At 38.2% G+C, this 27,698-nt stretch overlaps 1 protein-coding gene across 1 annotated transcript; it reads left to right on the top strand.

Annotated features, from left to right (window-relative positions):
- The first annotated feature begins 1,251 nt into the window (after positions 1 to 1,251).
- Positions 1,252 to 27,690, top strand: LOC139698139 (nose resistant to fluoxetine protein 6-like). Its single transcript, XM_071597063.1, has 8 exons — positions 1,252 to 1,516; positions 9,629 to 9,840; positions 12,504 to 12,739; positions 13,784 to 13,866; positions 13,942 to 14,135; positions 14,781 to 14,944; positions 20,330 to 20,498; positions 27,589 to 27,690. Exons 1-8 carry the CDS (start codon positions 1,252 to 1,254, stop codon positions 27,688 to 27,690), a joined length of 1,425 nt encoding a protein of 474 aa, XP_071453164.1.
- Positions 27,691 to 27,698: the final 8 nt, after the last annotated feature.

Raw genomic sequence — 27,698 nt, 5'->3', positions numbered from 1 at the left:
TGTACAAATGATGAAGTACATTCAACAGTGGAATATGAGTACATCATGATGGAATGCGACTTAGCTGCAAAGGAAATGGGAAAGTATGGAAACGTGAATATTTGGCTTACAAATGTTTAAAGAGTGAATGAGAATCGTATCACCAAATTAACGACATCATAACATCGAATTGTTTGTGAGAGGAATTGAACTCCATGGGTCAATTTTGTTGAAGGAACTCTCAGCAGGGTACTAAAAATACTTATACCAAATACTCCACAATAGGTATGTGAATCTAAGGTGAAAAGAAGAGGATGCATTGTTCATAGTACTTTTATTCCTTTGGACACAATCCTGTAGCTATTTTTATTTATTGCTATAAGAGGAAGATTCTGGTTTTTTTGGTCCTTCAGCTGCTTTGATTCATTCTTGTATGTATATCTGTTGTATGACATACTTTCACTCCAATGGTGAAGGCACTCGGATACTAGGAAGATGCCAATGCAACGGGCACAAATTTTTATCATAGCAGCAATGGACCTAATAAGCAGAAGAACCACCAAAACTATAAACTTCCCGCTTAGCATTACGAAGGCATTTAGCTTTAGTTTCATTTAATTATGTCCGCATAGCATTACATAGGCATAGTTCGACCAAATTTTTTGACCATCATTCAATCAACGAGATTAGTGTTGAAATGTAATGAAATAATTGACTTTGTAATTCCACACACTTTATTTTTGAAAAACACGACCCAGGTTTCGACGTTGAACGTCATCATCAGATTAGTGTTCTTTATTGACTTATTATTTAGCTTATATCGATTATGTAGAAGCACTCACGAGAGCAATATAACATTTGGACGGCACAATAGAACACCAAATAAAATAGATAACACGTAAAAGGATATGAGGAAGGCCTCAGAGAAGGTCGAAAGCTCAAACAATCTAAAATGTGAGCGTCCTTTTCCGTGTTATCTATTTTATTTTGTATTCTATTGTGCTGTCCAAATGCTATAGATAGTCATCAACTTTTGCATGTTTGCTTCATGGATGCTTTCATAATTATCATTTAACAATTGCACTTCTTATTAATGCTCATTTAATTACACTTAGTTGAAGCGTCAACAATGATCCGTTGGGGAATGAGTGGTAGCCATCTTATGACGGTTTTGGTTGTTGCATAGGCTGACCTACGTGTCGCTGATTCCTCTTCCTTCTCTTTCATCAATTCCAGGAGGGACAAGGCATTCTCCTCCTCGAATCTAGCACCATGGCGCGGCAGAAATATCCGTTCTCGCGCATCTCTATTTCCCTGACCCTCCTGTCGGCCCTAGTAGCGACGCAGTCCCTGGAGGACAAGGGCAACGTGACCCATGGCCGCCTCTGGATGGAAGGCTTCTCGGCGACCTCTTCCCTGCCTTCCTTCCCAGTGCTCTCGGCGCCCATTTCGTCAGCCGTGTCGAATCCACGCTGTCGCGCCGACAGCATGCAGTTCCTGGAGTCACTCAGGAACGCCACCATGTGGGCGGTGAAGAGTGAGTACGGCGGTGAGCGGCAGATCCGCTCAACGAAACTGTGCCTTATATTCTTCGATCTTGCCTCTTCGTTTCACTTTAATTTGTGCACCATCTTTCTAAATATGTGTATACATATCATAATTATTATAAAATATTTATTTCTTCATTAAAATTGAAGCTGTAGATTTGCATTTTAAGGATGTAAGGTATAATCACATTTTAAAGCCTTCACATACCCTACAAAAAAGGATTATTAGATGAGTGACTAAAAGTTAAATATGCATGTTCAAACCCATTTTTACTCATGAAACTAAGTTTGCTCCCTTTGTGACACCCATAAATGTTTTAGGTATTGGCACCTTTTTATTAGAAGTTTTAATGTTCCGAAATATTATTATATGCTCTCATATAATAATATGTATCTCTCATCAGTGCATATAATTTACGAATAGAAAAAACGTCCAATGAATTGAGCCCAATCATATTGTATCCAAGAGATAATTTGTTTTAACTGGTTTAAAATATTTTAATATATTGCCTGAAGCCACCATAGTGGTGTAGAAGAAGATAGAATCCACATCCTGATGAGTCAAATTCACAGATGGACTGCAAAAGTTTTAATCATTTAAGGAGGTTGAATCCTGGCTGCACTAGCCAATGTGTCACCTAAGATCATGCATTACTCACCAGTGATGAAAAATAGTGTAACATCCATTCATGCCTAGTTTTATAGATATTATTGGCCTAGTTTTAGAGAGTTAATTTCTGAAACACTGCAGTTATGGCATTTTTTTCATGAAGTATATCGTTTCAAAATATCGGGAAGGTGCTGCAATTTTAACACTCTTACAACACTTACATAAATCCTCGCAATACATCAGTTTTTCGTAAAACGACGTGTATTTCTTTATCATTAATTCATAATTCTTCTGGTGGTATATAACCTTAAATTTTCGACGCCTATTTCTATTAAAAAATAGGAAGACCCTTTTTTATCATCGTCTATTGATAGAGTGAACGTACGACTAATAATGCAGAAAATATTATGAGATTAACATGTACATTGACTTATCTATGCAACCTCCTTAAAGGCCCCAATTTTCCCTTTAACCTCCTATGCCCGTCACATTCACCGCTCTTCATCGCATACAGTGAGCACATTCCCAACGGTCCATCAATATCTTGAACTGCCTCGTCACGGAATTATAAATCTTTTTTTATTATAATGTATTTTCATAAAATATCACCTGTATCTACTCTCCCTGCCTGCTTCGAGTTTCTTCCAAAAACTCTCTCTCCCTCTTCTGCAATCTACTATGCCGATGGCACCTCGTTTGTTTTACCTTCTGTTACTTAAGCATTTAAGTAACTAGCAACGGAACCGGTCCACCAACCTCTCTCGCTGAGCGTGTGGGATCATTTCTAGCATCCTTTTCAATCGCGACCGTTCACGGCATCACCTTATGAAGGTATAAAGTTAAACCGTATTTAAACTCAGATCCATTACAAGTGTCTTGGTGCATTCTGAGCATCTATTCACGAAATATCTAGTAAAAAGTTTGCTTATAAGCGATAAAATACGAGGGTCATCCGGAAAGTAGTACCCGTTCGTGCCGCATGAAGTGCTGACGACGCGAGTAGCCGCTGGACGAGGTCAGATAGCTTCAGTGGCTTGTCTGCCTTCTCTGAGCCAAGTTGCGTGACGCTAGCATTGCCTGTGTTGTTTCTGTTATTGTTTACAATGTTTAAAAAAATTGAGAACGCCGCCAGTTGTGAAGTGAGGGCAGTGATTAAATTCCTCAATGCAAGAAACGTTCGCCCATGTGATATTCATCGCCAATTAAAGGAGGTGTATGGAGACAATGTAATGGACGAGTCGTCTGTTCGGTGGTGGTGTCGCAACTTCAACATGGGGAGGGGGAACACACACGACGATGAGCGTTCGGGGAGACCGTCTGTCATTACAGACCAACTGGTGAGCTCAGTTGACGAATTCGTGAGGAACGATCGGCGCGTCACAATTGATGACATCTGTGAGCATTTTCCCAATGTTTCTCGAACAATTGTTCATGAAATTGTTAAACACCATCTGCATTATGCAAAAATTTGTGCAAGATGGGTCCCTCGCGTATCTCAATGAGCTGGCGGCGTAGGACTATGCAGCAGGAATACAGAAACTTGTCACACGTTATGACAAATGCCTTAATTTGCTTGGAGATTATGTTGAGAAGTAGTTTAAAGTATCCTCTTTCAAATAAAATTTTTTATGTTTGTTAATATTTACTTTTGTGTCTTTATTTCACGAACGGGTACTACTTTCCGGATGACCCTCGTACTTTATATGCGTGTAAGGGAATTAAGGAAGTTATCCTGTTGAGACAGTAAAGATGTAATCAGAGCGTTTTGATTGGGAATGGGATGTTGAAGATTGGAAAAGGGGAGAACGGAAGGCAAACTAGGAAGTGAAATGAATAGGATAGGTATGTTGGATGGAATGAAGGGAGGAAAGCAGTATGCGGAATTGAAGAGGAATTCACTGTAATGCCCAATTTCAGGTTGTGATTTTGGTTAAGTGAGAGAAGTAGATGTATTTTTGTTCAATTGTTTATACAGTGTCCATGCAAAACCTACTTACCCGGTATACACCAGGTATGCCTGTAGATGTATATACCTATAATTATCCTAACTTGATGCTACCGTCCAGCTGCCCATCCTGTCAGCAGCTTACAAACTGGATGGCGTATCCAGTTCCTATACTGCTCGAGAAACCTTTACCGTTCCATTTTATTTTTCCACTCATGTCCACACTCTCAGTCGCTTTACGTCAAAGATCAAGTTTCTAGATTTGTGCTGTGATTGTGATGTCGTAGCTATGAACAAGCATGGGCCAATTAGGTCTGGATGCTTGCATTGGCTGATTGCGGGTGAATCTACATATCTCAGTTTGTAAGCATTACATTCGTTCAAGGCATTCTGCCTTTTGAAGGTAAGTCTTTTGACGGTCCCTGAAGACTGCTATCTTCTACGTACAGGTACCTGTATTTCGAGAACTTCCTTTTGCTGGCCCTACATTATTTCCTTCTTCATTTCTTCGTAACTTCTGAGTGCGTTAATGCTGTATGAATTTCCTTTTCTCTTTCTTTCCCAACCCCGCTTACCAATGGTAAAGGGCCTGGCCTCATTGACACACGGGTTTCTATTGATTACCGAGGAAATGGAAAAAAGAAAGAGCCAAGACTGTAAACTTGGAGCCAAGGCCGTCCAAGTTTACGGCCTTGGCTCTTTCTTTATTCCGCTGTTTCATGGCCGTAACTACGTTCGTTTTACGTTAACACCGAGGCAATGTTGAGCCCGGACAGAGGCTGGATGAATGATCTCCATAACTTTATCGCGGTGCACCGGCAACCCGTCTGCATCAAAGTTCGAAGGGACCTTAAGGTACCTGGGTCTCCGTATCGTAAGGTTAAAATAGCTTGTCGCAATGGGCAATGGTAAATTTACTGCGTAAATTTGAGGCAGATTATATATCTTAGGATGTGAAGGACATATCACAGGCTACCTTTTACTATGGTAGATCAGATTACCAGCGTAAAATCAGGCAGATTAATTGTAGAACAGATAGATTTAAAATGCCGTTTTTTCCTCGAACCGTTTGGCATGTCAGCAATCGCGTAGGAAATAATTAGAATTGTAGTATATATATATATAAATATATATATATATATATATATATATATATATATATATATATATATATATATACACGAGGGTCATCCGGAAAGTAGTACCCGTTCGTGAAATAAAGACACAAAAGTAAATATTAACAAACATAAAAAATTTTATTTGAAAGAGGATACTTTAAACTACTTCTCAACATAATCTCCAAGCAAATTAAGGCATTTGTCATAACGTGTGACAAGTTTCTGTATTCCTGCTGCATAATCCTTCGCCGCCAGCTCATTGAGATACGCGAGGGACCCATCTTGCACAAATTTTTGCATAATGGAGATGGTGTTTAACAATTTCATGAACAATTGTTCGAGAAACATTGGGAAAATGCTCACAGATGTCATCAATTGTGACGCGCCGATCGTTCCTCACGAATTCGTCAACTGAGCTCACCAGTTGGTCTGTAATGCCAGACGGTCTTCCCGAACGCTCATCGTCGTGTGTGTTCCCCCTCCCCATGTTGAAGTTGCGACACCACCGCCGAACAGACGACTCGTCCATTACATTGTCTCCATACACCTCCTTTAATTGGCGATGAATATCACATGGGCGAACGTTTCTTGCATTGAGGAATTTAATCACTGCCCTCACTTCACAACTGGCGGCGTTCTCAATTTTTTTAAACATTGTAAACAATCACAGAAACAACACAGGCAATGCTAGCGTCACGCAACTTGGCTCAGAGAAGGCAGACAAGCCACTGAAGCTATCTGACCTCGTCCAGCGGCTACTCGCGTCGTCAGCACTTCATGCGGCACGAACGGGTACTACTTTCCGGATGACCCTCGTATATATATATATATATATATCTACACGAATATTAGTTTGTTCATGCAATCGAAAAACCTTAATCACCCGAAAGAAAGTACTTACATGCAAAAATCCAATTCAGTTTATTTCCTCCTATAAAATATATATATATATATATATATATATATATATATATATATATATATATATATATATATATTTGTTGACATCTTGCATGTTTCTTTCTGCATGTTGTACTTTTTATTAAATTATTCTACCGCATGATTTGAATGTACGTATCCTTTTATTAAATATTTTTGCATGTGAGTACTTTCTTTCGTGTGATTAAGGTTTTTCGATGGCATTAACAAACTAATATTCGTGTAGAGGTAACATAATTTGCTTTTGCTTGTGGTTTCATTATATAGTAGTTTACGGGTGGTGACCAAACACTCCCCGCCACAGGCCCTTGCGGCGGCTTACGGGGTATTGTGTAGATGTAGAATGGACCAAGAGGTCTAAGTGTCCAGGGTTCCCGTCAAAGGTCCCCTGCACCAGTATATCAATCAATCATTTTTCTGGTTTCCTCCATCAACTTCCTCTCCTCGCCCTCCCTATTTAAAGAATCGGCATTTTGCCTTCCTCTCTGTCCAACTTATTTTCTCCATTCTCTGCCACACCCACATCTCTATAGCCTCCAATCTACTCTCATTCCCTTCAGCTAAAGACCAGGTCCCTCATTCATGAAACCCTGCGTTCCACAGAAAAAACTTTAAAAAATATTTTATTAACATATTTATACAGTGTATCCGTCATTAATTCTCTTCTTCTTGCAAATGCAACTTTCGCTAATGCGTTTCTCTTCCTAATTAACCCATTGTCCTTTAAAATGCTGCCCTAAGACATGAACTGCTGCACATACTTCAATTTATTTCCTCCTACTCTAATATTTAACTAGACTTTCCCATCTATCGAGAATTTCATTGCTTATGTATTATCATCCTCCATCATCTCGGACAATTAGTGCACAATTAGTATCAATAATTTACAGAAACAGTCGCTGACAATTCTTCTGTTTTAGCAAAAAAGTCGCACAATTTCAAATAAAAGTATCTAATATTTTTCTGTTAAGTAAAAAATTAAATTGATTTGGCCTCTCTCTCGGAAAATTTTCAGTGGAGTGCAGCGCTCAAATCCGGACAGAGGAAACTTTTGTTTGAAAGCAAATTTATTTTTAAAAAACACGAATGAAAATGAAAACCCTTTTACATTCAAGTAGTGATATCTGTCAAGAGTAAAATTACTCAATGTAACCCTCTTCAGCTGCAGTGACCACCTACAATCTAGTCCTGAATCGATAGCACGCACTCTTTAAAACAGCGCTGTCCATATTCATGAATGCTGCTACGATAGCGGTGCGTAGAGATTCGACATTAGGGTTCCTCCTCTTATTGGTAACTCTTTCGACTACGCTTCAAACAGTGTAGTCGAGGGGGTTCAAGTTTGGGTGAGCACTAAGTTGTATTGAGTCATTGGCACAGAGAAAAAGTCTTATTTCAAAATGAACACAAAATATGCTGCCTACGATATTATTAAGAAAAATCCATATATTTCTTAAATTTCCGCCATTATCAGGAAAAAGTCTTTTGAAATTCAGTTTACGCAAACAAAGTGCCAGGAAATCAACACATAATATCCGTTTTAATTTTCGTCAATAGCCTTCAATCGAACCAATTTATAAATACTCGCAAATACATTTACTCGTATCTTGAAAAGTCCATCTAAAAATAACAAGGAAAAAGATTTTTTATGCGCTCTCTCTCTCTTTAATTTCATTTTCTTATGTTATAATATTCATCCCTCATATTATAACAACAATATTTATTTAAGGGAAAATGAGTACCGATGGTTTAAAAGTCCAATTTAAGAGCCAACATGACGAAGTAATGTAAAGAAATTGTCCCAAAATGTTCGATTGCATACGTTCAACGTCCACCTTATGGTGTTCTCACGAGTTTCGTTTTCTCTGCGTCACGAGGAGGAGATATTTGAGGGCACCTGCCGCTGTAAATCACGGAACAGGAAATGATGAAAGAACTGTTGGACGAGTCGTAGTGAGGGAGGTAGAAGTTTGGAGGTTTTATGGCAATAACTGCTGTCATTAAAAACGTTAGGCAATACGTAAACAGTGGAATTGGTCAGCCGACATTGAGTGGATTCAGTGTTGAGTAACGAAACTGGCATTACGGCTCCAGGAAATCAAAAAAGGAGTTGAGAAATTTAATAATCTCGATCAAATGGAGGAAAAACTTTATTAATCTTGGTTTTAATGCATGCTGATGAGAAGCGATGGTTGATTTGAATAACTAAAGAAGTTTTACGAATACAGGTCGATGAAAGTTACCTAATGAAAAGCCGAAAAGTGTGAATGATTTCATCACAAGTATGTAAATGGTTCTCTAGTGATATTTTGTAATTTTGGTTGCTTGGAGTACGAATGACTGTAAAATTGTACTAGCACTATTTTTATTTGCAATTATTATTGAATAGCCTATCATTTAGGATGGAGATAAGATTGAGAATTCCATGCTGTCTTGCTAGGCGAGGCAAAGATACGTGGTCGTGTTTAGTCTTTGAGTAAAATTGGCCAAATTTCTTAGCATTGCAAAGCAGCATGATGCCCTGCACTAAAATAAATCCTTTCTTAATTCTGTCACCTTCCAACTCGAAGATCCGTAGGGGTGGATACCGTACTTAGAATGACCGCTCATTTTAGTGAATGGTTCACTGACTCATAGCTCACTTAATGGCATTACTCAATTGACCTTTTAGTGGCTGTTGTCTTTTTTTTTGATACGCGCAAGAATATGTTCCCAAATTCATTGTGCTGAAATGAAATATAATTGGTTCCTTTAGTCCATTAAAGCAGGAGTGATGTTATAGGGAAATTTTTGAGCTTGTCTTATTTTTCCCCTCACAGTTCATTCTGAATGCTCGAACACGTTAAATCGCAGAGGTATCAGAAATCTGTGAATTTAAAATATTACACGTAATGTGCAGAAACGAAAAAAACATTTGAATATACAATGCTCATTATCGTAATGATTATTCATAAATATAACGTTAGCATTTTTTTAAATAATCCGTTATGACTAAATTTTTACAGCGTGGTAGTATTATTTATGGTAGTCTGCTTGGTTAGCGCAGGTTTTTGATTACCCTGGAAGTACGCACTATTCTGCTTCTAAGTCCTGACTAACATCACCTAAAATATCCTCAAATCCCATTCTACATATTACAGTGACTCATTCTTTAGCTCTGTATACATTCTGCCATCTCTAATTCCATCCAAAGTGTCTATTCTTCTTGTAGTAATAGTTGTTCGGGGAGGCGACCGACAGCTAAGGTAATTTGTGCCATTAGGAAGCGGTGGGTAATTTGAATATTCAGAGAATGGAGAGAGCGTGAAGAGAAACCAGACGTCAGCATTAGCCTATTATGACGAAAGGCGTCCATAAATGAAGAACTGTGTCAATAAATAAATTCCCGACGAACTCTTGCTAGTGAAACAAATGTGGCATCACCTATTATTTAGATCGACATGGATTACCGCATGCTCATGTGATCGATGAAAGTTTGTCTTTTTTCCAGTGTTCGACAGCTCATCCAAGTTCCCCACGGGTTTCTTCACCGGCTCCACCCTTGACTTTGGGAACTTCGACGAGTGCCTGTCGGTTAGCGCGATGGCCACGGACGGGGAAACGACCGGGAGGAGTTTTATCGGCAAGTACTGCCTCACCACGCTCAGGATTCCTCCATCGAAACTACCGGCGCCATCAAACGAGGCTTTGGCCAGGGTCCAGGCAAGTTCATCAATACCCACTCTTGTTCGAAACCGCTTTTTTTTCTATTTCGCCGATGATGGGGTCCTATGCCGAGATAGAAGTAATAAAACGAGCAACAAGGCTCAGTTTAGCAATGCTAACAATATCAGTGCTCTGAACCAGGATTTGATTCCCCAATAATCTAAAAAAATGAGAAAAAAAGAATTTCTGGGAAAATAAGTACTTGCAAACAAAAACACAGAGGTATAAATAAGAAATTGATCAAGTAGTAGTATTTAGGGGAGGCGACCGACAGCTGAGGTCTTTGTACCATAGGGGATGGACAGGAAAGATAAGGGGTGGAGAGGAACCTGGCGTCGGTATTAGCCTACCCTTTACGAAAGGCCTCAAGGGGTGAGTGAGTACGACGTCCCATCCGATGGACGTCGTACTCACTCAAAGTGCCCTCCACAAAGCACCTCAAGCAGGGATCGATATACATCTGAAAAATATTCAACTCCGTCGGGATTTGAACCCGGGCCCTCTGGGTGGGAAGCCAGTACGTTAGCCCCCGCACCAATCCCGATCCCAAAAATTGATCAAGTGAAGAGAATCCTGAGAATCAAAATATCCAAGGCAGGCACCATAGTAACATCTGCGAAGCTGCATTAAGGTAACTAGGGTTGTTAAAAGCATTATTGGAAAAATAATAGATCAACAAAAACTGCTATTTCGCGTTGATTAGACCCAATATTGAAATCATATTCATGGGTTTGGTACCTAATGCTGAAGGACCTAACCTGAAAACTAGGCACAGAAATGCATACACCAATAACTCAAAGAGGTATAAGAATATTATACCAAATAGGCAACTGAGAATCATGCTATCCATGGTGGGCACGTAAGAGACATCTGGAGTTTCTGCCCGTTTCGGTAAGTATCTTCATGAACGAAAAGAAGTCGTCTCCTTATTATGCAACTGGTTGAAATGGGAGTCGCCGAAATCGCGAAGATTACATGCAAGGTAGATTAATAGGTTTGAGATGGATACAAATCAGTCGAGTTTAGTACTGACACAGGAGAACTAATTTTAGCCCCACATTACATCGGCTGCGAGACTACTTTTAGGGGTTAAGAGAAATTGACTGCGAAATCGCTCAATATAAGGAATAAAATTTTCCCTCGCACAATTTGATATTTTATTGTTGTGAAAACAGTAAACTCAATAAATAAATAATAACTATGATTTCTTATCTACGCTGAATTATTTCAATCCTAACTCTGTATTTTCTACTGAAAATCCTACCGTTCCAGAAATGCCGCCAATATTAATTAATATGTAATCTACCGGTTAAGGTAGGTTTTTGGATGGACATAGCTACTAATTAAATAATATGTGGCTCCTAGCAAAACACAACATCCTACTCTACATCAGGTCTCTCTTCATCTCTGAGTACTCTCCTTCTCCCTTCATCCCGTCCAACATCCCTATCCTTGTCCTTCCCTTTCCTCGTTTGCCTAACATTCTCCCCTCTATTATAGTCTTCAACATCCCACTGCTGGTCAACACCCCCCTTATTTACCTTTCCTGCCTCCATAGGTCCTCTCCCAACAAACCCCTCCCCTCGCCCACCATACCAAGCACTTCCTCATTCGTTCTCCTCCCTGTCCATTTCACCCTCTCCATTCCTCTCCACACCCACACTTCAAAAGCCACCGCGGCCAATATATTGACTCTTTATTGTATTTACATTAAAATGACCTTTTTCTTTATCTTCCCCTGTAGCCAAACTTTATCCCTTCCAACGCAACCTTTTCAACACCGCTTGACTCCCAAATATCTCCTCCTCCAATCACCTACTCTGCCATATTCTGATTTCGTCCCGCAATAGACTCGATTAAATACTTAGGCGTTACCCTCACTCACGACCTCTCCTGGGTAAAATGTGGACAATATACGGGGAATATGTGGACATGCTAACAAAAAAATTAGGATTTATAAGAGTACTGAGTAAATGTGATGAAAAGGTCAAAGAGGAATGCCATAGTATTTCGCTGGTTAGGCCTAATTTAGAATATGCTGCTGGATATGGGATCCTCACGAAGCTGATTTGATTGCCGAATTGGATCGTGTGCAGCATAGAGAAACTAGGTTTGTAAAATTTTGTTATGATAAATTTAGTAGCGTCAAAACATTAGAGGAGCTAGGCTTAGAATCACTCACGGAACGAAGGTTAAATTACACAGCAAATCTCTTGTATGAATTGGAAGGACATCTCTTTAGCAATGATGTTGAAAATGTATTATTGCCCCCATTGTACTACAGTAGGCGAGATCATGCCAATAAAATTTGAGAGATTAAGTGTAGAACAGATAGATTAAAGATGTAATTTTTTCCGTGAACGATGAGGGATCAGAATAAAATACCAGAACCAGATCGTGCTGCACTCTGCATTCAAAAATTACTAATATTTTCTGTAATTAGTTACTTTATCTTGAAGTAAACCTACCTTTTTTTAAATATCACACAATCCGGAATATCCTGAAAATATTGTTTGCTCAAAAATCAGTGTTTGTGTTAAAATACTCTGGGCTTTCTCAGAAATAAACGATACCGTGAAAAGAAAAATTTCAGCAATGCCGCGATGTCCTTCACCTTCACCCGGTGAAGGTGATTTTACACGCCCCCTTTCATTTTCCAGTACACCGTCGGCAGTCTTATGCACTCGAGCCTGAACGAGGTCATGTTGGCCTCCTGCATACCGTCCTCTTGCACCGGCTCCGACCTGAGGGCCCACCTGGGGAACGTGGTCCCGCAACTGGATCGCCTTAAGTCCTTTGGGATCCCATTGGACGACGTCCAGGTCCTGGTTAGCGACCACACTTGCTCCACGCTTGAGGACAACAGCGGTCTGACCACTGGACAAGCAATAATGCTGTAAGTTTTGGTCTTCCACGCATGTCTTTGCTGTATCAAGCGAGTGCGGGGAAACAGCGCTCATTGGGCACGTGAGGGCTGGGAAATGCGCCGGTATCATGTAATATTTGGGAAAAATACAAACTAATTTATTCAAAACTCTACGGGTCGGAAAACCTCTCTGGTACTCTTGGACAGAAACAAGTCACAGTTATCAACCCGAGGTAAGTTTTGATAGGTAAGGGTAGTTCACCCAGAACTAAGTCCAACGGTGTGTGGAATTCCCACATCAGGGTAGGGAGGCCTGATCCTTACCCTGCGCCGCCTATGGTTTCCCAAGAAGATCTGGTTCCAGAAAAATCATACAGCTTCGGTGAAACCCAGGGCGCCCGGAATCAAACCCTGGCAGTATGGTTAGTAGCCCAGGGTTCTACCAAATGGACTACCATGTCCCCTCAGCAGCAGGAGCAGCAGCATTTTCATCGGTAGCCCATAAGAGTATATCATGTCTTCATAATTAGCTCTCGTAAAAGTATGGTGCATTTGAAAGTAACACGGGAACATTCAACCTTGCTCTGCGCTTCTCAATTAGCTTCCTTAGTTCAATATGGTGAATTCAGTAGAGTACTCTCAAACGATAACCTTCATTGGAGTCTTAGGGTTGGCGCCAAAATAATATGAGGAAAAACAGCTTCTTTAATAATAAATGTAGACCCAGCTCAAAGGACCAATCCAAGCATTTGATCAGCTCTCAAAATCTTTACAGTCGTTTTGTGTTAGCTTCCTTGATCTAAAATAATACTACTTACAGCATGAACCATTTTTATTGTACTAATTGTAATTCGATAAGTAGTTACAAAAGAGCACATTCCAAAAAGACTATCACAGTGAACCAGGAAGCAAGATTTCAGTGAGACAAAATATCTTTCAATTCTATTTTAGTACCAGTTTCACGTCTGTCACTCAAATTTTGGTATTTTAAATCGTAACATATGAGCACGATGTAATTTCAAATTTTCATCGAAATATTTTTGTTATTGATTCCCTCTTCCAATCTATTTATAGGAGCATCATCACTCTGCTTGCCAGTTTAACTGTCATTGGAACCGTAGCGGATTACGCAGTCGAGAGGTTCACCATAGCCAAAGGTGTGATCAGTTTCTGTCCGTGGACTTGGGATTTCGTCATTTAGAATCGTTGACACCCCATTTGGTTTTTTCCAGGATGTGTTTCGAATGTGCTGACGTGCTTCTCGCTCCGGAGGAACGTGAGAATGCTGTTCAGTAACTTCAAACACGACGACGCCCTGAGAACAGTATCTGGCACGAAGGTTATCTTTATAGTCGTGATCATCTATGGACACAGAGACTTATGGACCCTCGTAGGACCCTTGGACAACTCGTCCATCAATGCTGAGGTGAGATTAAAGCTATGCCAAAGAATCATCACGGACATGTTCTTTAGTAACACATATCCACAGAAAGACTTAGTAATTTAAAGGAATTTCCACGGATGCGACATCATTGTACGAATCTCCTTGGGAACTGATGAAGGTTTTCACGTAATATCGAATTTCTCAAGAAGTTATATAATAACTTAGTGTTTTGCTACGGGAAGATTTAAGCTATGAAAGAGAATATTCGTTGAGTCAAATTTATAATTTATTATTTAGTCAAATCAAAATTTATTTATAATCACTCATTAGCAATCTCATCACTTATTTATTTAAAATAACTTTTTTGATCTATTTCCAAGATTGATTCTAACGAGACAAGTAACGATCATTTTATATAAAAATGCAGAATTAAGAAATAAAAGGGGAGACATTTATTCAAAGTGAAACGAAGTCCTAACTATTAATACCGTTATGTCCACAGAGAAAACTGTGAACCGAGGAAGAACATTTGAGCATTCCAATATCCCCATTCACTACTCTCCAAGTTCTGTGTTTCTAATACTTTCTATTGCTAAGACAAAAAGGTTCCAATAATTTACCTCAATGATTAATACAATTAATTAAGTTATTCAATATTCTTTTATATGTTTTATACTGTTTCAGTAGAAGTACGACACATTGGATTACGCCATTAAATTAAATGGGTATTTGATTGTGGACACCTTCTTCTTGTTAACGGGATTCCTCCTCTGCTATATCGCAAAGGAAGAGGCAAGAAGATTCAACAAGGCGTCTTCAATACTATACTTATATTTCCGCAGATACATCAGGTAAACCATGCTTTATCAAATCTTTGCAATTGCTTTTCTTGAATTCTTCTTGATCTTCTGAATTTACCTATTTTTTGAGTCTTCGTGGAAAGGAAATACTATTGGTTTTCATTTATTTATCGCCATATTCCGGGAATTCTGTAGATATACTGGAGCTGCCGTGAAAATCAGAAGCCATTACTGTAATCATTGTAATGCCTACTAAGTTTAATCATATATGAAAGAGTTATTACTTTGAGAGATGTGCTGGCAATTTTCATTTGCACCAAAAATGTTAACAGTAATACTTTTCTCTAAATATAATGAGAAATTTGCAATCCTTTCCTATTTTTGTGAGATGTTAGAAATATCTCTTGTTACTCACAACTGGTGCAAAATCTATTGTGATTGAGTGATGATAAAATTTTTAACATCAGGTATAACGACATCACAAAGGTCATGAGGTTTTTGAGAAAGAGAAAAGCAAAGTTAAACGTTAAATTCGGAGGGCAAAAACTAGAGAAGGTAGAACAGAGTACGTATCTCGGAAGTGTTTTCAACCAATATGGTCATAGTAGAAGGAACATAAGGAGAAGAATTGCAAAGAAGCTTACTCAAAGCGGAGAGTATTGTTGACAGGAGCATTGAGTAGGAGTGTTAAGAAAAGGCACTTCAAAACTTTGATCTGGAGCATAGTTGTCTACGGCGCGGAAAAATGGTTCACGAAGCAAGATGATAGTCGTAGATTTGAGGCTTTTGAAATGTGGGTGTGGAGAAGGATGGAAAAGATTAAGTGGACTAAAAAGATAACAACGAGGAACTGTTAGGCATTGGAGGGGATGAGAGAGGACTCCAAATTGTTGGAAGGATTCCAAAGGAGACAGGAAAGGTGGTTGCAAAGCATTTTAATGGGGAATGGAATGTCGAAATCTGTGATGAAGGGGAGAACATTAGAAATTTGAGGTAAAGGAAGAATGGAATGGAATGGTCATGTTGGACTGAATAAATTGGGGGAAGGTATTCGAAATTGAGCATCATTTTATTGTAGAGTTACATGCCAGGTTGTGCCTTGTAAGGAGAGGCGGAAAAAGGAAAGCGGGTTAGTCATTTTTCGATTTAAAACTTACCTCAAACGATATGCAACCAAAAAATAAAATGTAAGATACCACAAGGGTTTTCTGGATTATTATTCTGCGTTTTTGCAGGAAGTAAATATTAATTTACAATTTTTAAACCAAACTACAACAAAATCTCATTTGGACCTGATGATGATGTAATACATCGAAACCCGGTCGTAAAATAAAAAAAAAATTATCAAGTGGAAAAGTGCTTCGATCAGTTATTCAAAATCTTATTTAACATGAAAATTCCAAAATCTTTTGTGGATATTTAGGATGTATAGGAATAAGGTTCACAGTTCTGGACAAGGCTTGCAAGTACTAAAATATTTAATTTGCAATAATGTAAGCTAGATACATTTGTAATTTTTTTCGTCCATGAAATGTTACGCTTAGTACTTAATTTTTTATAATTACTAAAAAATGCATATTAAACACAATACTAGAGGAAACACAGAAATGAAAGGGCAGTTCACTTAACAAAGAGTTAACTTTCCCATTAGTGGAGTTTGGAATTTCGATTTTGTTCAAGGTTCACATTTGTTGTCTTGGATAAAACGAAATTAGTCCAATGCGTTCAGTAATGCTTACAAACCCTTAGCTGCCTGGTAAACTAAAGCTCGATCATCTGGAAACCTGAAAGTTTTATCAATTCTCCACCGTATTTCATTCCTGTTTCCATTTCTTCCCATGCTTCTTAAATATTTACTCCAGGTATATTTTGAAAATCACGGGTCATCATAGACAACCCTGTCTTACTCCCCTTCCTAAAACTGCTAATCTGGACTCTCCATCCGTCACTCTCACCTAAGTGGTCGAAAACATGTTCAGGTTTCGGTTAAGTCACCTATCCCTCCAATCTACTATTATTTTATACAATACATTCATTAATTCAACCCAATTTATCTTATCAAACACATTTTTGAAATCTTAGAAACAGGCAAGTACGCCCTTATTATATTCTATCTTCCTATCCATTAGTGATCTCATTACTGTACGCGTGCCTCTCCCTTTCCGGAACCCAAACTGATCATCCCCTAAGTATTCCTTTGCCCTGGACTCCATCTTCTTATTGATGATCCTGAGAACCACTTGAGCTGCGTGTGAAATCAAAATTATTGTTCCGTAGTCCTCACATATGTCTGACTTTCTCTGTGTTGGAATAGGAGCTAACACTGATCTGGCAAAATCTTCCGGTTATATACCTCCCTCTTGAACGCTACAAATTATTCCATAAAACTCGTCCCCGCACGTTTTCCTAAATCCCTAAGTAAACGTCTTAATTTTTGTACTAGACATTAGGATAACGGATCGGGATACTACTACAACTCCAAGATTCGAACATAAACTCTTTGGGTGGAAAGCCGTAGGAGTATTCTGGTCAAGATCATTTAAAAATTATGGTCACGATGTATATTCGTTTCAGGGTTGAATAGATACCTAAACGTTGAAAGCGCTCGAGGGAAAACAGAAGTTTTGATGGACTCTCATTAGATAATTTGATGGATTATTTCCCAATATTTGTGCTTAATTGATTTTCAAGTAGTAATTCGTACCTTTAAGCTTTAAGCCACTCTACATTTAATTCGCAAATATCCTTACTTTATTAGGTCCAGTAATATAAGAATCGAATTTCACGCATTTTGGTTCACGCGTAAGGTGACCGATGGTGTGCCACTAATTTTTACTATTTACTGATGCATTGATTTTCGCTGAGTTTGATTTTTCTTTTTTAAGTACGATTACTAATGTTCATTTAATGAATTGTCTGCTTTATTATCTTATACATCTTTGTTGATTTTCATTATCCTAAAAAAGCGATTTATATCATAATTAGATTTCGTAATCGACTTAAACGCACTTTCCCCCTATTTGAATCATCCTCGAAATATGGCCTTTCTACTGACTTACTTGGCCTGGATGGTGCGCTACGGCTTATACAGTGGTAAGGATATGAGAAGAAGAATTGCTTTAGGCGAATAAGCTTTCACAAGAAGGAGGGAATTGATTATGGGGACGTTAAGTAAGGAGGTTAAGCAATGACTATTGAAAACTTTGGTATGGAGCGCGATTCTGTACGGTGCGGAAATTTGACCAATGAAGCAACATGATTGGCGTAGATTCGGAATGAGGACTTTTCCCTGATGCACTATGCCTTATACGCATACATGTACCTACTCAAAGTTGTACAGCAATTGAAGATAAAGTGATTGCCATGCTTTAAAAACCTGGATATTTTCACCTTGGGCAGGTTTTGTGGCTTCAACGAAAGGAGAGAGTCCAAAGGGTGAGGAGCTGACTAAAGTCGCCGTGGGTCGATACCAGACAACTCCAGAGCGTCACTTTCACTTTCTTAAAGATCCGCAAAACTTAACTTGATTTTTGAAAATACTACATATTTTTTTAAAAGCTCAACAACTCATGACCACAAAAGTGTTTTGCTAATCATGTTTTCCTTCATATTTTGATAATATAGACGGATTGGTAGACATCAATGTATTTTTGGGTTACATCTACACTAACACAATATCCAATCATCTGCCGCAAGGTTGTGTGTCGCGGAGTGGTAAAGCACAAGCCATAAGTGGTCATACATTGGCTAATATATGCAAATTAATATATATTTGGGCGTATATACAAACACTCACACGCATGCATGGCTATATACGTAGACCATGCAAGGATTGGTGTGTTTGACTAAATCATAACATTTTGGTCTTTGAGTAAATATATATTCGGTTGCTTATGTTCCTCTAAAAAACTCGTCACCCTTACTCTCTTCTGGTAGCAATTTTAGCAAAAATATAAATGATTTCCTCTAAACCTAACTATATCGAAGAAAAACCCCTTTTCTACTTTTTCATTACTTTTTCCGACAGCCAGCCTAATGTAATCTATCTTTCTTAAGGCTGACCCTCATACTTATTTGATGTGAGTACCTCATCAAATGGTTGGCGTTAATGAAACAGTCAAGTATTTGACACCGTTATATCGGATTGATGAGGTGAAATTCCTCATATTTTGCATTTGTTTGCAACTAGATCACCTCCACAAGGGCATTTCTTAGGGTATGATAGATCACCAGCCATTGGATTACTTGTAGTTTATTTTCGTTGGGTATCATTTTAATGTCGGCAAGTCCGAATTACGTATGCGATGCGTATGAATGAGCCGTGAGCAATGGTAAATCGGATAATTTACGCCGCTCAGTTTGGCGGTCAACTTCTCTCAGCCCCGCCCAACAAATTAATGGGTAGCTAAAATTATTGGCTCTGGGTCAACTCTCTTCTCGAATTAATGTTATTTATCCAATAGCTTAAGGGCTGAGAATGACTCCAAACCAGATTCTAAAAATAATGCGACCCTTCGAATATTTTTACATACGAATGTTCACAACATTTTTTCTTTGTATCTTCTTTAATCCATAAATCATATACTTTTGAACATATTCAGGTAAATTCGACATGATTTCAAGGTAAGGTCTACTCAACGCGAAATAAAGCTTCTTCTCAACTTTTTCTTTCGGGTATTTCGCGACTACTCACCACTAATACAGCTTCACAGATTTTGCTAACGTGTTTTGTTCGTGCCAGGTCCTAGTGGCTAGTATCTCTCCTAAATGTTCGACTTGTTCCAAAATAATAATGAAACCGAAGGTTGGTTTTTTTATGGGTCAATTAACTGAGCTCACCTCGTGCTAAGTCCTACAAGGCGTGTGAAATTCACACATTCCCATACAGGCAGTAATAAAGGAATACGTTTCCTTTCCTTGTGTCACCATCCTTTTTCTATGGAAATCTCGCTGCTGTGTTGAAGCTCACATTGCCACGTTAGATATGAACGCCCGTCACAGTTGGATCACTACGTCACACAAATATTGGCATTGGAATCAATTCAGGCCGAAAATATATAATACATGGCATTTGCCAGTAAGAAATAATACACTTTCTGTAGGAACCTCGTGGTTGATGTTTTTTTTATATATTATCATTCATATATATATATATATATATATATATATATATATATATATATATATATATATATATATATGGATAATGTGAAAAAATGACAATACTATAAACACACGTCCATATACCTTAACGATGATTAATCATTCTTAATTTAAAGAACTTAGGTCAATGAAAAGGGTATTCATAAACCTTAATCAAGTGGCAAGACCGAACAACGTTAAACCGTAAGGTCTAACGTTAAACTCAAACGACTTCAAATATATTCAATAGATGACGTACCAAATTGGGAATTTTAATTGGTCACTTGCTTCCAGGCTCACCCCGGTGTACATGATGGTCGTAGCTTTCATACCTACGCTCTTTGTGAAACTTGGTTCCGGCCCGGTTTGGAGCTCATCGATCGGCATCCTGAGGGATAGATGCATAGAGACCTGGTGGACACACGCGCTCTACGTCAACAACATCGTCAATCGCACCAAAATGGTAAGTTTGATCTGAATGCATAAAAATTACATTTCCAGGGGCCCCAGAAATGCAAACAACCTCCTGGTGCTGTTCACTTGTTGGGAATGAAAAGTCAAAACTGACTCATCTTAAGCTATATAATGGAACCGTTCCTTTCCGCTGACTTCTTCTGTACATTCCTGCTCCATAAATATTTTTTGGTGTCCGTAATGTTCATACATGCTCCTCTACTCTCGAGACTTGGGTCTCTTCGTTCACATTCGTCCATGATTTCCTCTCTTAACCCCTTCCTCTCTTTTACTATGTTCTATTGTTCTATCTCTCTTTTATATGTGTCTATATATATATATATATATATATAATATATATAGACACATATAAAACTCATTTATGTATTTTCTATATAAATGAGTATGTATATATATATATATATACTCATTTATATAGAAAAAGATATAAGGAAAAGGGATAGGAACACACATAAAGGACGAACACAATAGAGGTGGGGAAGGCGGAATCGCCAATGTGGATCATCTCTTTCTTCCGGCTATGCGTGCCACGAAACAAACGCAGTGTTCCTTTCCTGTATGATGTTGTATGAATTCTAACCTACTGACCTTTCCTCTTGTGTAGCGTGTATTTCTCCTTTGGTGGGTGAAACAGCCCCCTGACGCCATCTCTTGGCTAAAGAATCGGGGCGCTTGGTGACATATTAGACCCACGGATCTCGGGGTAAATTACGTTTCCTCGATAGCTCAAGTGGTTAAGAGCCTCCGCCCGGCAAGTGGAAAGATCCGGTCCAGGAAATATTTTTACTCTTGTGATCCGTTCGATTCCGCCTTCCCCACCTCTATTGTGTTCGTCCTTTATATGTGTTCCTATCCGTTTTCCTTTTATCTGTTTCTATATAAATGAGTATTTGTTCGCCGTTTGGCGGGATTTCGTGTGTATATATATATATATATATATATATATATATATATATATATATATATATATATATATATATATATATATATATATATATACACACACACACACACACGAGGGTCATCCGGAAAGTAGTACCCGTTCGTGAAATAAAGACACAAAAGTAAATATTAACAAACATAAAAAATTTTATTTGAAAGAGGATACTTTAAACTACTTCTCAACATAATCTCCAAGCAAATTAAGGCATTTGTCATAACGTGTGACAAGTTTCTGTATTCCTGCTGCATAGTCCTTCGCCGCCAGCTCATTGAGATACGCGAGGGACCCATCTTGCACAAATTTTTGCATAATGCAGATGGTGTTTAACAATTTCATGAACAATTGTTCGAGAAACATTGGGAAAATGCTCACAGATGTCATCAATTGTGACGCGCCGATCGTTCCTCACGAATTCGTCAACTGAGCTCACCAGTTGGTCTGTAATGACAGACGGTCTCCCCGAACGCTCATCGTCGTGTGTGTTCCCCCTCCCCATGTTGAAGTTGCGACACCACCGCCGAACAGACGACTCGTCCATTACATTGTCTCCATACACCTCCTTTAATTGGCGATGAATATCACATGGGCGAACGTTTCTTGCATTGAGGAATTTAATCACTGCCCTCACTTCACAACTGGCGGCGTTCTCAATTTTTTTAAACATTGTAAACAATCACAGAAACAACACAGGCAATGCTAGCGTCACGCAACTTGGCTCAGAGAAGGCAGACAAGCCACTGAAGCTATCTGACCTCGTCCAGCGGCTACTCGCGTCGTCAGCACTTCATGCGGCACGAACGGGTACTACTTTCCGGATGACCCTCGTGTGTGTATATATATATATACACACAAACACACAAATAATCCTACCACGTCGAATGTGATTAAAACTTTCCCAGTTTGGACAAATGTTTTTTAAATGGCTTGAAAACAAAGCAGTCCAGTAAAAGAACATCTATGAACGTTTTGTTTGCAGTTGCTGTGGAACCCCGAAACAGGCCAGGCGAGAGAAATTAGTCTGAAATTTTATTTCCTATCCTTGCCTTAACGTTTCAAATCCAGCCAAATAATCGAATAAATAAATGTTTTCCGTCCTCGTGAAACGGGTTCCGCCTTTCGAGGAGGATTCGGGAGTATAATGATTTCGGCGGTCTCAGGGCCAATTTTGTGAAAATCCATGACTGCTGAACAAGTAAACTTTTCGTATTTCAACGGTAAATCTATTTCGGTGCTACCGATTTCGATATACATAAGGTATAGAAATTCACAATAAATCCTAGCGATAGATATACGTGTATGTCATTTCATGGAGGGGGAGGATGAAGTGGGAGGAAGAGATACGTATTTGCGAAGAAGGCCTGGGAGGTCTGGCTTGTGATGAAAAGGGGGAGTTAATGGCAGGGCTGCTTATGCATTGAAATAATATATAAGCAACCCTCATTACAGTACCGAATTAAATTTTCTGGGAAAATATCAGGAAAAAATTCATTTATTCATTGAATATAATTATGTGATAATATGACTGTGATCGAGTAATCGTAACGAGTTATGATGTTTATAACTCGATACGATTTCTATAATTCCAGCTTCTTATGATTTCCGTCTCATGCAGTCTCCACCTTAGACAGGCTTAACCTCATGCACAACACATACAAAAATACCGTAAGATGAACTCGTACATAAGAGACCTAACCAGACGTAATCTTATTAATTAAAAATTTGCAATGTTCAACAAAATACTTTTTAACATTTTGTGAAAATTTGGCAATTTTTAATTAATTATGATATTCCACCATATCACGCCTGAAACGTCTCTTTTTAGACGTAATCTCTTTTGTTTACGGCGATTCTCGTTCATTCCCTCAGCATGACCAAAACAGCAGCCCCCATTTCTTTCATTACTGTCCGTTCCAGGTCCATTTAATGGATAAAATGTCATAATCCTCGCATTTCTCACCCTCTCCCCTTTAATTATACGGGTTCACCTACCTTTCATAGAAATTCAAGCTTACTCCAGGATATCCCGGTTTAATTTCCACACAAGCATATGGGAAGGAATTTTATACGCTTCCAATTGCTATCTTATGCAAATATTCAATTTTTTATATGACATGCATGCTCCTCACAGCCCTTCTGTTGACATTCTCACACTTTTTGGTTTATTTATCTCTCCTAATAATTGTCGGAAAATACTATATTGACCTCATGCTCATCATTCTACCGTTTTTTAATACTAATCAAGGGAACTTTTCTACCTAAAAAAATTATACGTTATTCCCTTAAAGTTTGACATACGACCACTGTGATTCCCTTCACTCGTACCATGAGTGAAGGGAATCACAGTGATCTTGTAGCTAAGGCCTTTTAACGTAATGCTTAAAATTATTGTTATGATTGGTAGTCTACCGTTTTAGGAAGATTTTGGATAGACAAAAAGTGAAATACAATGCTCAGATTCCAAGAAACTGCGAGATACTGATCCCGGTCAAGGCGAATGATATTTACACTCTGAAATTGTTGCATTACAATTCTCGGGTGTGCCTAGCAAGACAAAACCTGATACCTTCATTACAAAAAAAACCCTTATTCAATTCCGTTTACTTCCTTCCACCCTTCATTTCGTCCAACCTGCCTATCCTTTTCCTCCCACTTCCTCCATTGCATTCCGTTCAACTCTATCGGTCTATCACAGCGTTGCTCTATAACAGTTTTCAACATTCCATCGACAATCAAAATGATATGCATCTGCATTTCTGCCAAACATTTCTTCTCTACTAGACCATACCTAGTAATTCATTTGTATTCATATTCACAGTTTACCTATCCCATACTTCTTCATACTCACATCTCAAAAGCCTCTATTCTACGCTTATTATATTGCTTCAACTGCCAAGTTTCCGTACCGCAAAAAGCCACGCTTCATATCAGGCTTTTCGCAGACATTTTCCCAACGTCCCCGCCATCAGTTCCCTCCTCCATGTGAAATCTCCTTTGGCTAAAACAATTCTTCCTCTTATGCCGCTACTACATTTTGGTCCAAAATACTTCCATGATAGGAAAACTTTCCCGCCTGCTCTAGTCTATGCCCTTCTACTTAAACATAAAAATAGATTCAATAAAACTTTAAGCTTAATCATAAAAACTTTCATTTTGTCAAATATCCTACACTTAACGTAGGCCTTACAGTTGAACTTATTTGTTTATTTGTACCAAAAGAATTGAAATTTGAAGGAAATAATTCATTAAATGCCATCCAATTTTTGTCTCGCGCTGAAGAGCCTTGTTTGGACTCGGATGTTTTAAGAAATTTTTGACCGTTTTAGTGAATAATTTTTTAGTCCTTATAATATTTTTTTTACATTTAGCATAAATTTTTTTCATTTTGGTTGCTTTAAATATTATTTTTTAGATAATTCATGTTTTAAGTAATGCTTTGCTGAAGATATCAGCATCGTTCATGCCGGCGCTGAACTTATTATTTTCTAAAGGAAGATTGCGGGTAAACTTTCGCGAAAAGCGCCGCCTTTTAGAGCTTTCGATGGCTAAAGCCTTGTAAAGCGTTTTATGAATTTTGAGAATGCCTACTTGCGGTTATTTCACTCCGGCGGACTTTATTACACGGAAGTAGTGTGAGCGGATTCCGCAGGGAGAGGAACATGTGGTTATGACAGTCTCAATCAGAAGTGGGCGGAGAGCGGGAGAGGACGAAAAAAAAATATTATCCTACGGCAATAAAAACCCCCGAAACACGATTAGCGGCTGCCCCGGATTGTTCAGCGAGGGCAATTTCGTTTCCTGAAAATGTTTTCATTGTATGAGGCCTTATCAACCGTGTGAATCTAATCGGGAGATACGGAAGGGATTTCCTTCATCAGTCGGGCAACGGGTGTCCCGCCGTGCTCCATAAACAGCCAGCGAACATTGGACAGCGTGAATAGCGACCTCCTCTGCAAGTTAATTGAACAGTTCAATGTTCAATGTTTTTTTGGGAGGTTTGTTAACAATCATCCTAATCGCGAGAAAAACTTAACGACCTCATTCACGCACCGGACACGTGAATCTGGCGCTGGAGACGAAATGAGATGATAGCACAATCCAAGGCACGCCAAGGTCTGCAAGTCGAGCAAATTTAAATATTTTGAAGATTTCACAAAAGATTGGCTAAAGAGAGTTTTACCAGTAATGCTTATCGCTTTCATCTTCATCTGTATTTAAATCCTATGATTGGGTTACTGCAGTCCTCCAGTCTTCTCTATCCGGTGTCAATTTCCTCATCACGGGATAGCTTTTGCAATTTACGTCCTTCTTAAGTGTTCCTTTGTACTTGCCTCTTGATCTTCCTTGCAAGAATATTCCTTTCTTTTTCCCTTTTCTCATGTTTCAAAATAATTCTATTGTGCCTCAGGGTTTGTCCTTTCCTCTTCCGCTCTTCTACTCGTATTTACCTACGCAGTCTTTCGTTCCTTATTTTAGAATGCTTCCCGCACTGGTTTCCTCGCTATTCTTTTATCAAAAAAGAATACGCTAAACATGAAATCTTACGGGCTATGTGGCAAAAAAGAGTTAAAAACATTGTTAACATTAGTATACATTAATTAAAAAGTGTTTTACGTATATTCAGTGGAAACCATTATTTAAAAAAAATGGGGGAATGCTCCAGTTAAACAATATCATGTAATAGATTAGGGCAATGTATTTTCTTCTCTTTCAATATAAGTAAGCGTTTCCACGTTATATTGGTAAATAATAGCGTTTAAAATAACAATTATATTATTCTCGTATTTATGTTCAATGAGGAGCAATGATGTATTGATTCAAAACTTTTCAGGATGCTTTATTCATTTATCAATTTAATGCAAAACCAATCCGTTTACCTCTCAACAGGCACCGAGGCATAGTTATATTTTCATAATAACAAAAAAATCAAATTAACCTTTTGAAGTCTTAGTTTTTTTGGAAAAATTGGATTACTTCTTAGTATTATAAATATTTTTTTTTAACTAAAGATATCAACGGAAAAATAACTCTTTTCGAAATACGTTTTATGGAAAACTTACAGGAAACGGAACTTTTAAGGCTAACGGTGTATAAAAGTTTCTTTAGATGCCTTGATGAAAAAAATAGATCGTCTCGTGGTATTATTGTCGAAAGCAGAACTCCCTTGAAACTCTTGATGTTTAGCATTAAAAAACATATAATATTAAATTTTATTATGGTGCTTGTTATTTACAATCACAAAGGCATCCATTTCACTGTGTGACAGAGAATATCACTTTTATTATAAGGAGAGTATTTTTTTCGAGTGTTTAAATGCAATTTTTTTAATACAGACCTTTTGTTTCACTTCCAGTGCTTCAATTTTTCTTGGTATTTGGCTGCAGATATGCAATTGTTCATCGTTTCTGTTCCTATCGTGTTCCTACTCATAAATAAACCTAAGATAGGGAAAGCTATTCTTGGAATTTTACTGGTGGCATCAGTCGGCATTCCATTCTTCGTTATATATTACTATCAACTGGAACCCATCATACGTAACTATAAGAAGTAAGTGTCGAAATTTTGTGGTGTTAGGTGGGTATGTTGGTGATTATTTATTTTAACATTCATGTATAATGTAAGTTTGTCCAGAATTCATTCATTAAAATAAAGTATCACTGCCCTTCGGTATTTGAACGTTTACATATTTCCATGAAATTTAGTGAACATGAAGTTTTGAATTGTTCCCAGTTCAAGTTTGTGGAAAGTCATATTTAATAAATGAAGAATACAATGTATCTTTCCACTTTTCTCTATTGACATACAACTAGTTTTAACGCTTAAGCGTTATCATCAGGTACAAATTAATCAAGTCGCAGTCCATATATATACCATTCATATATATATACACACGCACAGACATGCATATATATGTATGTATACATGTATGTATATGTATATACATGCATTCATATTCATATATATGTACATGAATGCACATATGCATACATGTATATATGTACATATATATTTCCGCAAACACACACACAGCCATGTATACATAATGCTAAAGCAATGAAAATTACGGAGGAGATTAGATGAAAATTTGAATCACTAAATTCATAGGTAATATGATAATTTCAGTATTTCCCTTTTATAGGTTTACCATCATCTCCCAAAAGAGGGAAAAGTGTGCAGCAACTTGTCATTGGAAGATATCATTTCAGGTCCACTGCCCGTGGTCCAGTGGACACTGGGATAGTAGATTAT

Source organism: Hetaerina americana, unplaced genomic scaffold (genome assembly GCF_022747635.1).
Source record: "Hetaerina americana unplaced genomic scaffold, ioHetAmer1.1.p SCAF_8, whole genome shotgun sequence".
NCBI lineage: Eukaryota > Metazoa > Arthropoda > Insecta > Odonata > Calopterygidae > Hetaerina > Hetaerina americana.
Note: the sequence above shows the minus strand (reverse complement) of the source record. Positions and strands in the feature narration are given on the sequence as shown.